Raw genomic sequence first — 14,588 nt, forward strand, 5'->3', positions numbered from 1 at the left:
AATACCTTCCCAGTAGCACAGATACACAAACCACCCTTAAACCTGTTGCATCTGTGAGTGTTTCAACCAAGAAAGAGCATTCTTTTTCCATGTCTGTGTTTGAACCAATCTCTCTATATAAAAGCCTAATATGCAAAGTGCCCCCTCAGTAGTTCAATCTACTGGGTGTTCGGTCACTCACTATGACGTGCGCTGACCACCAGGGGACGGCACGGAATGAAGGAAGGCCCCAGCCAGCAGCGGCTAGGGACCCTACCCATGCACAGCTTTTGTGCACTGGGCCTCTAGTGTATAAATAATAACACATCCAACAGAAAAACAAGAGATTAAATTGATCAATGGTAATCTCTAGAAGGGTGTGGCTTAATATGAGATACAAATGGTACCTCCAATCTGCAGACCAGAGTACTTAGTTCATTGCCTACTACCTTGTCCAAGAGAGTGATTAACTGGGCTTTTGAAAGATTAGCTCCATCTAAACTAAGAACTTTGAATCAGTGGCTATTTTGCACCACAAAGGTGACTCACTGCACAGTTTTCTAGGGAAGAACAATTGGAAGGGCAAAGAGGCCAAGAATTTTAAGGTAAAGTTTCTCTAAATGGAAACTGAGAATAAAAAATAAGGTTTCTTTAAAGGTTTCCTTTAAAGGTTTCTACCTCATTTAAATCTATCATCAGTAGAAGTAATGTTTTTTTTTTTTTCCTTAGGCTCCTTCAATCAGGCCTCTTGGATATTACCTCTGATCTGGGCTTTAAATGGGAGAGCTATAGTTCTGATTTGATTTGAAATCCATGGATCATTCCCCCCTCTACTTTCTGCCCAGATTCTACTCTAATACCCCAACAGAAGCAGTACTGCATACCTTAACTCCCTCTCTTCTACCTAAGGAAAAAATTAATATGCCATTGTATGCAGTGAGATCTTTGTGGTAAATTTAGAGTTTTTAAATTAGAGTTTTTGTGTATATGCACAAAGGCATATACACATAAAAAATTTGATACTGATCAAAACAAATTCAGTAGGATAAACAGTAGTGTCAGCCTTCAAACTAATGAGTCATCAATGCTACCATTAATAAGTTTTATGGAAAATTAAAGGTAATTTATGTATAATTTCAGAAAAATAAAATTTAAAATTTATGAGGATGCATGGCAAAGGCAGAATAAGAAAGATAGTACCAGGCAGGTAGGCCAGGTGCCGGTTTTAATGTTTCTGTGGACTTTGCTATAAGCTTTTTACTTTATCCTCTAATTCCATAATTCTCAGGCTAGAGCAGGTATTTATATAAGGCTTATTGAGAGTCACAAAACTAATTAAAAGCATCATCTTGGTCTGTTAAGTTTTCATGGAGATATGTAACATGGTGTAGAATGAAGTATATCTAAGCAGGGATAAAATATGGTGTAACATTAAAGATTTACATAAATTTTAAAATGTCAAATTTAAAATAAATAAATAAATAAATAAATAAATAAATAAATAAATAAATAAATAAATAAATAAATAAATAAATGCCTTACTTATAGGTATTTAATCAAACCCTCCTGATGTCTGAAATCATAAATTCCCTATCTTCATCATTTGGGACTCTTTTAATAGATGAGTTTTAGAAATTTGAATGAGGGAGCGATTGAAGGATAAAATTGTAGGGTATTTCATCACATTTGTCTTTAGAAATATAAGTCGGTAGCAGTGTAACATTTCATTTGATTGGAGGAACTTGGACTCAGACAACTCGGAGTCATATTAGGAATCATGAAGATCTGTTTCATTTAGTGTGGAGATGAGACTCATACTTCTTGGACTTCACTAGAATGTGAGAAGAATGTTATATTAAGAATATAAATTGCCCTAACCGGTTTGGCCAATCAAGGGCATGTACCTTGGTTGGGGGCACATCCCCAGTAGGGGGTGTACAAGAGGCAGCTGATCGATGTTTCTCTCTCATCGATGTTTCTAACTCTGTATCCCTCTCCCTTCCTCTCTGTAAAAAAAAATCAATAAAAAAAAATATTTAAAAAAAGAATATAAATGAATATTTTATTATTTCCTTCCACTCTTTGGAAACTACATGTTTATAGAAATCTTCACAGACTGTCTTATCAGTCACAGACTAATTAGACCAAGACAGCTGTAAAGTTTCCCTCAGTTTAAAATTTATATAGACACAGATAATGTCTGTGTCTCCCAGCCTGTGTGGGTGGTAGGTGGCTAACTTTGGCATTTACCTTAATCAAAGTTATAAAATAGCTTCCTGTCTTGAAGATTGGTAAATATTTTGTTTCTTTTGCGTAAGGCCAATTAGCAAACACATATAGCCTAATGACATATACCCTAGTTCTTGAAACCTCTTTCATTCTTTTTTACAGGTGAGTCAAGTTCAGACTGAGTTCTGGCCCCTCTCTTCTATTACAATTGCCTTAATTGAAGTCTTTGTTGCTTGTTTAACCTTGGTGAAAATTTTGTGATGACAATAGGTACCTCAATTTCCATAAAATTATATCACCTTGTCCTGAATACTTGAGTAAACTCAATTCTTTGTTGAAACAGAGAGCTTTTATTTTATAGTGGAATCAACAAACCAGCTCTTCCAGTATGTATTAATCAGTATAATTGAAAACTTATTTCTAGCCAATGTTTATCAAAAATTAGATTGGAGGAAAAAACAATTTATAAGGGAGATCTAAATTTATCTGTGCTTCAGTTATCCCATAATACACTTCTGAATGTAGTTGAGAAGAAAAATGCATTAAATTTAAGATTTTTTTTTTTAATTTTGAACTTTGATGAACATAAAAACAGAAAAGAAACTGCTGTGTGAAACTCATATTGTGTCATCTGCAAGGATGTACAGACAAGTTACCCACATCCTAAAAGGGCCTCCTAGTGTCATTTATTATTGGCCTTAGTAGCCAGAGCAACTGTTCTTTCTCTCGAGTCAGTGATGTGCTGTTATATCATGAACACTGCAAATGGTCTAACTGGCCATCTTTTCTTCTGTGTGTTAGACATACTAGGATAAAGTTAGTGGACAAATGGAAATATTTGCAATATTGCATTTTTGTCATATTTTTTAATTCCTTTTTTTTTTAAACCCACTACATTTTCCCCCTCTGGCTTTGACTAAGTTCCTAATGTGTACTTCACTTTTCTCAAATCTTCTCCAGGACAGGGCTTGCCGGTATACACAGATAAGTGGGTGCATGTTCAGTGGGTGTGATTATGGGAATCTAGGAGTGGTTCACTTTGGAAATTCTGCATCAGCTTTTTGAGGTAATTCTTGATAAGGCTCCTTTATGAATGTAATAGCATTTTTTCCTATTAAATCTGAGAATTGGGGGACCCAAAATATTTTGACAGAAGGCATCACAACAGGCAGCATTTTGATAGGAAGAATCAGAACAGGAGATTCTGGGAATGCCACATGCCATTTGGTAATCAAATAAATTATTCCCTGGACACAACTGACCAGAAATATATGGGGTGAGCCTGTGGAGTGAGAGCTCCCATTAAAATGAATGACATACAAAGACTAAGAAATGTTGCAGCAGATTGCTTTGATTTGAATTATAGCTTTGCCACTGTCTCACAGGTGAGAGATGTAAGCAAGTTTTATAGCGTCTATTTGTCTAAATTCCACACCTTTAAAATAGAAATAAGCCAAAACCGGTTTGGCTCAGTGGATAGAGCGTCGGCCTGCGGATTGAAGGGTCCCAGGTTCGATTCCGGTCAAGGGCATGTACCTGGGTTGTGGGCACATCCCAGTGGGGGGTGTGCAGGAGGCAGCTGATCGATGTTTCTCTCTCATCGATGTTTCTAACTCTCTATCTCTCTCCCTTCCTCTCTGTAAAAAATCAATAAAATATATTAAAAAAAATAAAATAAAATAAAATAAAATAGAATAGAAATAAGAACAGTGTCCCTCCAGTACGGTTGTTATGGGGGTTACAGAAGTGATGTAAAGATAATAAACTCTGTGTAATTTTTATCCTGCTGGTTTGATCAGGAGATACATAAACAACACACTAAAATAGGTAATTTTAGAGAACCTTATTTCAAGTTTTTCTTTGAAAAGCCTTTGCATCTAAAATAATAAGAGAAAGGTGCAGACAGTGAATAAAACATTTTCTCAATGTTAAAAACATCAATCTATTTTTTTAATAAATGGAAATTCTCTCTTTTGGCATACAAAGTATTCATAACTGGGCAAATAACAATGCTACCTTTGGGCTTTTTAAATTATTATTATTTGCCAGAGACTGGTAAGGGTATTTCACAATTCATCAGCTTTTAACTTTTCATAAAGGAGTTTATTTTCCTTTACATGTATTCATTTTTCCCTTACTAAATCTATATTTCTGTTGCTGTATGATTATTTATTTTTGTTGGAAAAGTACTATTATTTTATTCTAAAGTAGAGTTACTGCCTATAAGTTGCCAGAGTAAACCACATTTAATTATGATTTTTTTTTAAAAAGGGAGAGGTACTGATTATAAATTAACCTCAAAGAACAGTAAAAAGGGTTTATTGAATAATTCACAGAACGTTATATAAATCATGGGTGAATATTTCACAGTATGCTTTATATATAGTCTAACAAAAAAACTGAGGTTTAAAGATACCTAACTTCTTTGTTTTTTATTATAAAATTGAGAATTATAAATCTTAGTTTACCTAATGATAATCACAGAACTAGTCATTTGTATGAGCTTCACACTAACGTTGTGTTTGCTCATCCATGGAAATTCAAGTGTTTCCTGAGAGGTGAGATATTTTCACAAAATGTCCTTAACACTGTAACACTATTAAAATTTAAGCGTTGAACACAGTAAATAGAATGAAAAGCACTTCAGTTCTTACCATCAAGTCCACTAAATAGAGAAAAACATTTTTAAATAGTGCCTTCTTTTATTTCTTCTGTGACTGTTGCTCTTTTCAGTTTCGTGACTTAATTACAGTCATGTATGTTTAATTTTAAGGAAATAATGGAACTTTTTAATTCTTCTAGGTTCACTGAGATAAGAATAAAGCCACAGTTACAGTCACATAAAAATTAAGACAGAAGAGTAAATATCTAGTTGATAGCATCAGTCAATGTGTTGATTTTTATTTATTTTTTTGCAGACAATTTGAAAATCTCACATGTTCTAAACACACTCTTAGAGTTAGTTGTAGGTTGCATCAGTAACACATTTGTGATTAAATGAATTCTTTGCTGTTTCTAAGTGAGAACTATGAGATGAGGTAGATGAGTGCCCAAGTGATGCCTATGCAAATGCAAACACTTGTGTTAATCTCCACAGCACCTTTAACTGCCACTGTAAGGATGAATTTCAAGGTAGGCACACACACTACCCAAGGGTTAATGATAACTGAGAGTTAATCTGAGGCATAAGTAACTCTATTTTTAGAAGACACAATTTATTATATAGGCATACAAATCAATTTTTTCCCAAAAGAACATTTGAATATCTAATATCTGCTTGGATTATTTTACTACATCTTCACATCATAATAGGAATAGATGTATTCAGTGTGGTATAAATATTTTGCATCTGTAAATGAGTGTTTGTTTTTTAGAAGACTTCTAAACTATAAATCCAGTACACTTATACTTAACACATGAACTATTTATTTTTACACCACATTTCATTTTGTTACTATGGTAACTCTTTAAGTTACCCTTGACAAGATATATCACTTATTTTGATAAAGAGCTTATTACGTTTTAAAATATGTGTGATTTTTTGTTGTTTATTTTGTTTTTTGGGTTTTTTTTTTTTGTTTTTTACAGTAGGAAGAAACTAATAATAGGCAGACCTTTGTTTTCATAGATCAAAAAAAGTAGTAGGACTCTCAATAATTTCCTAAGATGTGAGAAAATATGATAAAATTGCCAACATTACAAGCCAAAATGTCACCCAAATTCTAACTATCCAAAACTGTTCCTAATTCTACTTCTATGTTAATAATTGATTTATAAATAAAACCACATTCTTTTTAAGAAGTAATAGAGTAATTTTTTTTTTTGAAAATCATGAATGTAATAGCATTTTTTCCTATTAAATCTGGAAAACTGGTTTTACATAGTTAACCTTAAGAGTGATCATCTTCAGAAAAAAAATGAGGCCACTATAAAAACTGTTCTCTATTTATTATCATCACCAAAAACTCATAGTGATTTCTTAAAATTGTATGACAGAAAGCAAAAACAAAGTCATTTGGAGAGATCACTTTTGCTATATCCCCATCTAATAAAAATAAACACACAGTTTTAAATGTGCTTTTTTTCCCTTCATAAAGTTCATCCATAAGGAAAATTACCAAATAAATATTGTTAAGGTTTAAACAAAGTATTTATAGACTCATATTATTTTTTGTGTTCACTTTTTTCATCAGTTTAACCTGGTGTTCTAATGTCATATTTTCTCTTAATATGTCATTTTATTAATGACTAGGGGCCCGGTGCACGAAATTCGTGCACTGGGTGTGTGTGGAGGGGAGTGTCCCTCAGCCCAGCCTGCCCCCTCTCACATACTGGGAGCCCTCAGGCGTTGACCCCCATCACCCTCCAATCTCAGGATCGGCCCCTTGCCCAGGCCTGACGCCTCTGTCAGAGGCGTCAGGCCTGGGCAGGGGACCCTCATTTCCCCCCATCACTGGTTCTGACCCAAGCCCAGGCCTGATGCCTCTGGCCCAGGCATCAGGCCTGGGCAGGGGACCCCCAGACCCCTCCGATTGCTGGCTCTGCCCCTTGCCCAGGCCTGATGCCTCCGCCAGAGGTGTCAGGCTTAGACAGGGGATCCCCATCTCCCCCCAATCACTGGCTCTGACCCCCGCCCAGGCCTGAGGCCTCTGGCCCAGGAATCATGCCTGGGCAGGGGACCCCCATCTCCCTCTGATCGCTTGCTCCACCCCCCGCCCAAGCCTGATGCCTCTGACCCAGGCTTCAGGCCTGGGCAAGGGGACCATCATATCCCCCCAATCCTCGGCTCCGCCCCCCACCCAGGCCTGATGCCTCGGCCAGAGGAGTTGACCCTCATCACCCTCCAATCACCAATCACTGGATCGGCCCCTTGACCAGGCCTGAGGCCTCCAGCAGAGGTGTCAGGCCTGGGCTAGGGGATCCCCAGCTCCCCGCGGTTGCAGGCTCCGCCCCTGCCCAGGCCTAACGCCTCTGGCCTAGGCGTCCGGCCCGGGCAGCAGGGACCCACAGTGGCAGCGGGGGGCGCCGCGATTGCGTGGGCTCCGCCCCTGCCCCTGCAGGACGCCTCTGGCTGAGGCTTCCTGCTCGGGCAGCGGGGACCCGCAGCTGCAGCGGCCCCGCGATCGTGGGCTCCGCTTTAGGCCCAGGCAAGGGACCCCTAGCTCCCAGGACTGCCAGCTTCGACCGTGCCCAGCTCCCATCACTGGCTCCACCCCTACTTCCTGCTATCACTGGCCAGGGCGGCAAAGGCGCCTGATTCTCCTATCATGTCTGGGCGGCATGGCAAAGGCGGCCCTGGGGCCGCCTTTGCCCTGCCCCCCAGCTCCTAGCTCCCCCCTGGGTTTCCGATCACAGTCAGTGGCAGGGGGCTTCTTCCTGCTTTCCCTTTCGCCTCCCTGCATTGTGCCTACATATGCAAATTAGCCGCCATCTTTGTTGGCAGTTAACTGCCATCTTTGTTGGCAGTTAACTGCCATCTCAGTTGGCAGTTAATTTGCATATAGCCCTGATTAGCCAATGAAAAGTGTAGCGCTGTACGCCAATTACCATTTTTCTCTTTTATTAGTGTAGATTATAGCAATAAAAATAGATTTCCTATTTAGTTAGGTATGATTTTTCCTATTTAGGTGTATATTACATTAATTTTTCCCAGCCCATATTCATTTAACTATTTTAGAGAAAAATATTAAGATTATTAAGAAAATTTCCATTTATCTTGTTTGTAAGTATAATGTGTAAATTTGTCTATCCTTGTTGAAAATTGACCAAAAAAATTAGCTGTCATAAGTTTTAAGAATTAATTCCATGTCCATTTAGGCTGTTTTCAGCACTTTGCAAATTAAGGAACAACCCAAGTGATATGATATGAAAGGGTAGTTATGGCAACACAATTATAGGTGGAGCATTAATGGAAGATCTGCATTGAGAACTAGTTAAAAGAAACCATTAAGACTATAGATAATGGACATTTCTGTTTTTCTTTCTTCCCATGTAGGCCTGTTTTGTGAAATTAATGGAAAGAAATTTATCCCCAGCCTCCATAACACTACATCTATAGAGCTCATGGATAAATCCAAATGCATCTGTCTCCCTGGCTTTATTGGTAAGGAACTTTAGACATTTGTGCCTTGTAAAGATCACCTAGCACTGGGAATTACATGAGGAAGTTATTGATTCAGTAGTATATCTTTTTTTTGTTCCTTTTTAATTTTATTTAGCCTAACATTTGATTTGAATCCCAATAACTTGAAACATCCTATTCCATCTCTAGACTCCAAAGTAGAAGGTAAATTAGTTCACATCTGAGCAGACTTTGAATGCTTACCTACTCAGATTAGCTTGCAGATGTGCTTTCAAGAGAAGTTGTTGCAGTTTTTAGAAAGGTGAAATAAATGGGTTCTGACACTAATGTATGTGATACTCTTATCTGATGAGTTTAGTCTCAGATACCACCCCAAGTAGAAATTTAAGAATTATAACCTGGAATCTGCTTGTCATTTAAAACTGAGGTTATTATTTTTCGAAGGTACAAAACGTGAGATAGATGCAGATGAGTGTGCTTCCCATCCCTGCAAGAATGGAGCTACTTGCATTGACCAACCTGGGAATTGCTTCTGCCACTGTGTGGCTCCATTTAAAGGTAATGATCACCAAGGGAGAAGGACAAGCAAACATAATTAAAAAGCATATCTGTCTCTTGTCTGAACTCATTTCAGTCTTCCAACAACATTATTAGTCCTTCATTTTCTTAAAGTCAGCTCCTAAAGTGGCCAACTAATTATCCCTTACAGAGAGTTAAATGAGCTTTGTTTTTCCATCCACTATAATAACTTACCTTAGTTTTTTATTTGAGAGGCCACCATTACAACAAAATGATACACTGAAAAGTAAGAAATGTATTATCACCCTATCACTTTATATTTAAAATACCTTTTCTTATTATTTAATTTCTCATAAAATCAGTGAGGTTTTGTTTGTTTTATAATAGAATCATTTATTTAATTTTTGGAAGTAGCTATATTTGGTTTAAAATATAGTTGCCATTAGCATATACTTTTTATTGGGTTTCAACTTTGATTATACTTTTTCAGCTTAAGTTATGAAATTATATTTTTTTAAAAAATAAATAAATTGATGGTTGCCTTATCAAATGGATATTTGATAAATTACTGTGCGAACTAGTATATAAAAATCATTGAATACTTTAAACTTTAGTATCATTTTCTAAGCTATAGATTTTTTAAAACTATCAGTCATGGTTCTCCAGAGAAACAGGAGCAATGGGAATTTTCTCTCTCTCTCTCTCTCTCTCTCTCTCTCTCTCTCTCTCTCTCTCTCTCTCTCTCTCTCTCTCTTAGAAATTGTGTCACACAATTGCAAGGTGTTTGAAGTCCCACTCTGCCATCTGCAAGTTAAAATCCTGGGAGGGCCAGTGGTCTTTCCGTTCTGAGTCCAAAGGCCTAGGAACCAGGGGAAGCCAATGCTGTAAATCACAGCTGAAGGACAGAAGAAAACCAATGCAGCTCAAGTAAGCAGGCAAGAAAGGGCAAATCCTCCCTTCCTTCACTTTTTTTTCTACTCAGAGCCTCTCAAATTTGGCTGATGCCAAAAGATACTGGGAGAGCAAGCTACCTTACTGAGTTCACTGATTCAAATGCTAATCTCATCAAGAAACAATTTCACAGACACACAGACAAAATCTGGGTACCCAGTAGTTCAGTGAACTTGACTTACATAATTAACCACCTTACTTTTTAATTAAATACAATCAATTTGGATTTTTTTATTTTATTTATTTTTATATTTTTTAATCCTCACCAGAGGACATTTTTTTCATTGATTTTTCAAGAGAGAGTGGAAGGAAGAAAGCTGGGGTGGAGGGATGGTGGGAGGGGTTGAGAAACAGAGAGGGAGGCAGAGAGAGAAATATCTATGTGAGAGAGACACATCATAGCTTGCCTCCCACATGTACTCTGACCAATACTGGGGATCAAACCCACAACCTTTTGGTTCATGGGCTGATGCTATAACCACTTATCACACTGGCCTGGTGAGATATTTTTAAAAGGTATACCTAATTTTCTTAGAAAATGTCTTCTTATAATTATTAATAAAAATATAAGATTACATGTCTAATTTCAAATATTTTACATCTGTTTAATCTCATTATAGTTTTCTTGTCTGTTAAATGAAGTTGAGACTACACCTACTTCACTGAGTTGAATAGAGATTAAATGAGATATGTCATATAAATACCAGTTTGACAGAAATAAGAAATCATCAAGTGTTTAATTGTAATTTTAAATAATTTTGTAACACATATATGTAAAATCCATACAATAGACAATATTATGTAATGCTTGATTAGATAGGATGACAATGCATATTTAATTATACAATTGTAAAGATACATACAGAATAGTCTAATAATTATTATTTTTAAATTGTTTTATTTTTTACTTACTTTTTTATTAAATTTACTAAAGGCCTGGTGTACAAATTCATGCACAGCTGGGGGGAGGGGCCACAGGCAGTTGGCCAGACAGCCCCACCCCTGATCTGTGGGGGAGGGTGTTCAGGGTCAGGGCTGGCTTGGGGGAGGGGCTACAGGCAGTTGCTTGCCAGTCCCGCCTCCTGGTTGAACTTCTAGTTGAACTCCTGGTCAAACTCCGGGTGGAGGGGACAATTTGCATATTAGCCTTTTATTATATAGGATTGGGATGATATTGGTCAAAATGAACATATAGGTTTCTGGTGTAGGTATATTTTTAAAAGATTTTTTAGAAATCTTTATATAATTACTTCTGTAGAGCTGAATAATGCAGTGTTTTTATGCATTGTACTTTTTAGCATTATAATTATAGATATGTTACAAGATCTGTATATTTCACTCTTTGCCCACCACCCGAAGTCAAATCTTCTCCTGTTACCATATATTAGGACTTCTTCTCCTCCCACCCCCTTTCCTCTGGTAACTATCACACTGCTATTTGTGCTCATGAGTTTCAGTTTTATGACCCATGTATGAGTGAAATCACATTGTTCTTAGCTTTTTTTGACTGACTTATTTCACTTAGCATAATGTTTGCCTGATGCCCAGATCTTTTTTTCCCCAATGCTATCCTCCAATAAAAGGAATCAGGTCTCCTTGGAGATTTAATTGATTCTAAGACAAGGATACCACATGTACAAATAAGTGTGGAGAATATTGTAATACCACAAATCAAGGAATTACTCAAAAAACAAAATCATGACGGTATGTCAAAGGGACACATGAGCAAACTGAAGGTACTCCTAATGACCAAAGCTAGAATAATTTGAGAAGAATATAAATTAGTATTTAATTATTATACAAAATAATCATCCATGAGTTAACACTGATAAAAATAAATGATTGAATAAAAAATTCGGGAACAATAGATACACCTCATGTACAGAATAATTTCAAATAATGTATGCAAATACTTTGCACTTCAGAGATGAAACATGACTCTCTACTCCTTAAATTTGGGCTACATATAGTGACTGCCTTTTTTAAACCACATTATGGAATCCAGGCCGGGTTGCTCAGTTGGAGCATCCTTCCATGCACCTAAAGGTTGGAGGTTCAATTTCTAGTCAAGTCACATACCCAGATTGCAGGTTCAATCACTGGTTGGGGTGCATAAAGGAGGCAACCAGTCAATGTTTCTCTCTCACATGGGTGTTTTTTTTCTCTCTCTCTCTCAAAACATATCCCCAGGTGAGGAATATAAATAAAAAGTACATTATCGAAATGGGTATTGGGAGAAAGTAACTTTATGAGCTTGTTTTTGGAAAACTTAAAATATGCATAATTACTTTTTACACATATGTGAATTTGTAAGATATAGTGCTTTGAGTATTTTAAGGCTATATCCTTGTTCAAACATTTTGTCCTTTGAAACAGTTATATTGCATTCCTAGTTATAATTTATTGAAATATACTGTAGAGAAAGGAATTTATCCAAAAAGCAGACTGTGATTTTATAGCCCATTTATGGGGACAATAGAAAAATCTTTATATAATTACTTCTGTAGAGCTGAATAATACAGTCTTTTGTACATTGTAGTTTCTAGCATTATTACAGTCCTCCACAAATAGCATAACTTGTATACATAATTTTATTAATGCGATATGTCTTTTGATATCTGTAGAATCATGTATTTTTTAAAGAACAAATAAATACAGTAAATAAATTTCTCAGTACTATTTTCTCCATTGGAGTTAGCAAATAGTTTTAGTTTAATTTAGGCTCCTTTCAATGTTCTAGTCTTAGAAACTGAACACAGCAAATAAACATCAAAATTTATTTTCTTTTGAAGGAAATGACATTATTATTATTTTTATTTACTACAAAGGAAAATTTGTTTACAGCAGTGAACACAGAATTTTAATAAATAAAAATGTGTTTCACCTTCCCTGATAGATGTAATTATTATGATTTATTTGAAGAAAACCTAATGCATTTTATTTTATTTTTTATTGTCTAAACCTAATGCATTTTAAAAGAAAGCAAAATATGGATTACATACATATCTGAATATCACAATTTTCTATTTTAGTTAAAACAAGAATATTCCCAATATCAGCCATTCCCAATGAATCCTATTGTCATTAATTAGTCTATTATTGGAGCTAGTCATTGCTAACTGGGGCACCCTCTGCTAAAACCCACTATGTCCAACACTTCCAAAAATTATTCATTAATATTACTTTATCTTGCTATGCAAAATATACTAAGGTTTTTAAAAAATTTTCTACCCCTAACCGGTTTGGCTCAGTGGATAGAGTGTCATCCTGCAGATTGAAGGGTCCCAAGTTCAATTTCGGTCAAGGGCATGTATCTTGGTTGTGGGCACATCCCCAGTAGAGGGTGTGCAGGAGGCAACTAGTGGTTGTTTCTCTCTCATCGATGTTTCTAACTCTCTATCCCTCTCCCTTCCTCTCTGTAAAAAATCAATAAAATATATTAAAAAAATATAAAACAAATAAAAAAATTTCCATGTTTGGAATAAATGGAAATAAATAAAGCCTCAATGTATAAAATTTTCTTCTACATATGAAATGAAAAGAAAATTATTAATCATGCAGACACACACCCTCTCTCCTGGTATTAAGTACACTTAATCATCTTTCTTCCAGGACTAAAAACAATTGTGTATGTGGTCATGTTTTGCAAATACAGTTATTATTATTCTTTCTAAATAAGTGTGTGTGTGTATATATATATATATATATATATATATATATATATGTATATATATATATGTATATGTATTACACAGTAATAGTGCTTTGAGTATTTTAAGGATATATAAGTATATATATAATATATATATATATATATATATATATATATATATATATATTCTATGTAATAAAAGGCTAATATGCAAATCGACAGAACTGCGGAACAACAGATCCCTATGACTCACACTCACCACCAGGGGGCAGATGCTTAACACAGGAGATACCCCCTGGTGGTCAGTGAGCTCCCACAGGGGGAGTGCTGCTCAGCCAGAAGCCAGGCTCATGGATGGGAAGCTTAGTGGTAGTGGTGGGAGCCTCTCCCACCTCCACAGCAGTGCTAAGGATTTCCAACTAATGGCTTAGGCCTGCTCCCTGTGGGGAGCTCCCTGTGGGGAGCAGGCCTAAGCCATCAGTCAGTCATCCCCCGAGGGCTCCCGGACTGCAAGAGGGTGTAGGCCAGGCTGAGGACCCCCCCCCCGCCCCCACCGAGTGCATGATTTTCATACACCAGGCCTCTAGTATCTATAATAATAAAAGGGTAATATGCTAATTTAGACCGGCATCTTCCGGACATCCTTCCTGATAAAGCCGGGGCCGGAGGGAAGCCAGCCCAGGTCCTGGGTGCCTGTGGGCTGCCAGAAGGAAGCAGCCTGGGTCCTGGGTGCCTGCAGGTAGCTAGAGGAGGAAAGCAGCCTGGGACCCAGATGCAGGAGGGAAGCCGGTACCAGCAGCCGGGGGAAGGAAAGCCTACTCTTGCATGAATTTTTGTGCATCAGGCCTCTAGTGTGTGTGTGTGTGTGTGTGTGTATATATATATATATATATATATATATATATATATATATATATATATATATAAAATCAGTGCCAATTAGCAATTTAAATTCTAAACTTTCATTAGATTTCGTTAGACCATGAAATCTAATGAAAGTAAAGAAATGGTGAAGATGAAGACTACATATAAAAGAAGTTGATCCTGACAGACTTAGCCACTGCTCTCCTTACCAGTGAAGCACTTGCTAGTAAAAAGGCAAACTTAATATCAGAATTTGAAGTGGTTTTTTTTAGTAGGTGAAGATGACTACAACTTTCAAATTGCCTATTACAC

General features: G+C 36.7%; 1 protein-coding gene across 1 annotated transcript in view; it reads left to right on the plus strand.

Annotated features, from left to right (window-relative positions):
* The window catches only part of EYS (eyes shut homolog), a 1,264,258-nt gene that overhangs the window by 265,267 nt on the left and 984,403 nt on the right, over positions 1–14,588 (plus strand). Inside the window, 1 exon segment of the mRNA XM_036318417.1 lies at positions 8,735–8,848. Coding sequence (XP_036174310.1) covers positions 8,735–8,848 — 114 coding nt within the window.

This window comes from Myotis myotis, unplaced genomic scaffold, assembly GCF_014108235.1.
Source record: "Myotis myotis isolate mMyoMyo1 unplaced genomic scaffold, mMyoMyo1.p scaffold_m19_p_7, whole genome shotgun sequence".
Lineage (NCBI taxonomy): Eukaryota > Metazoa > Chordata > Mammalia > Chiroptera > Vespertilionidae > Myotis > Myotis myotis.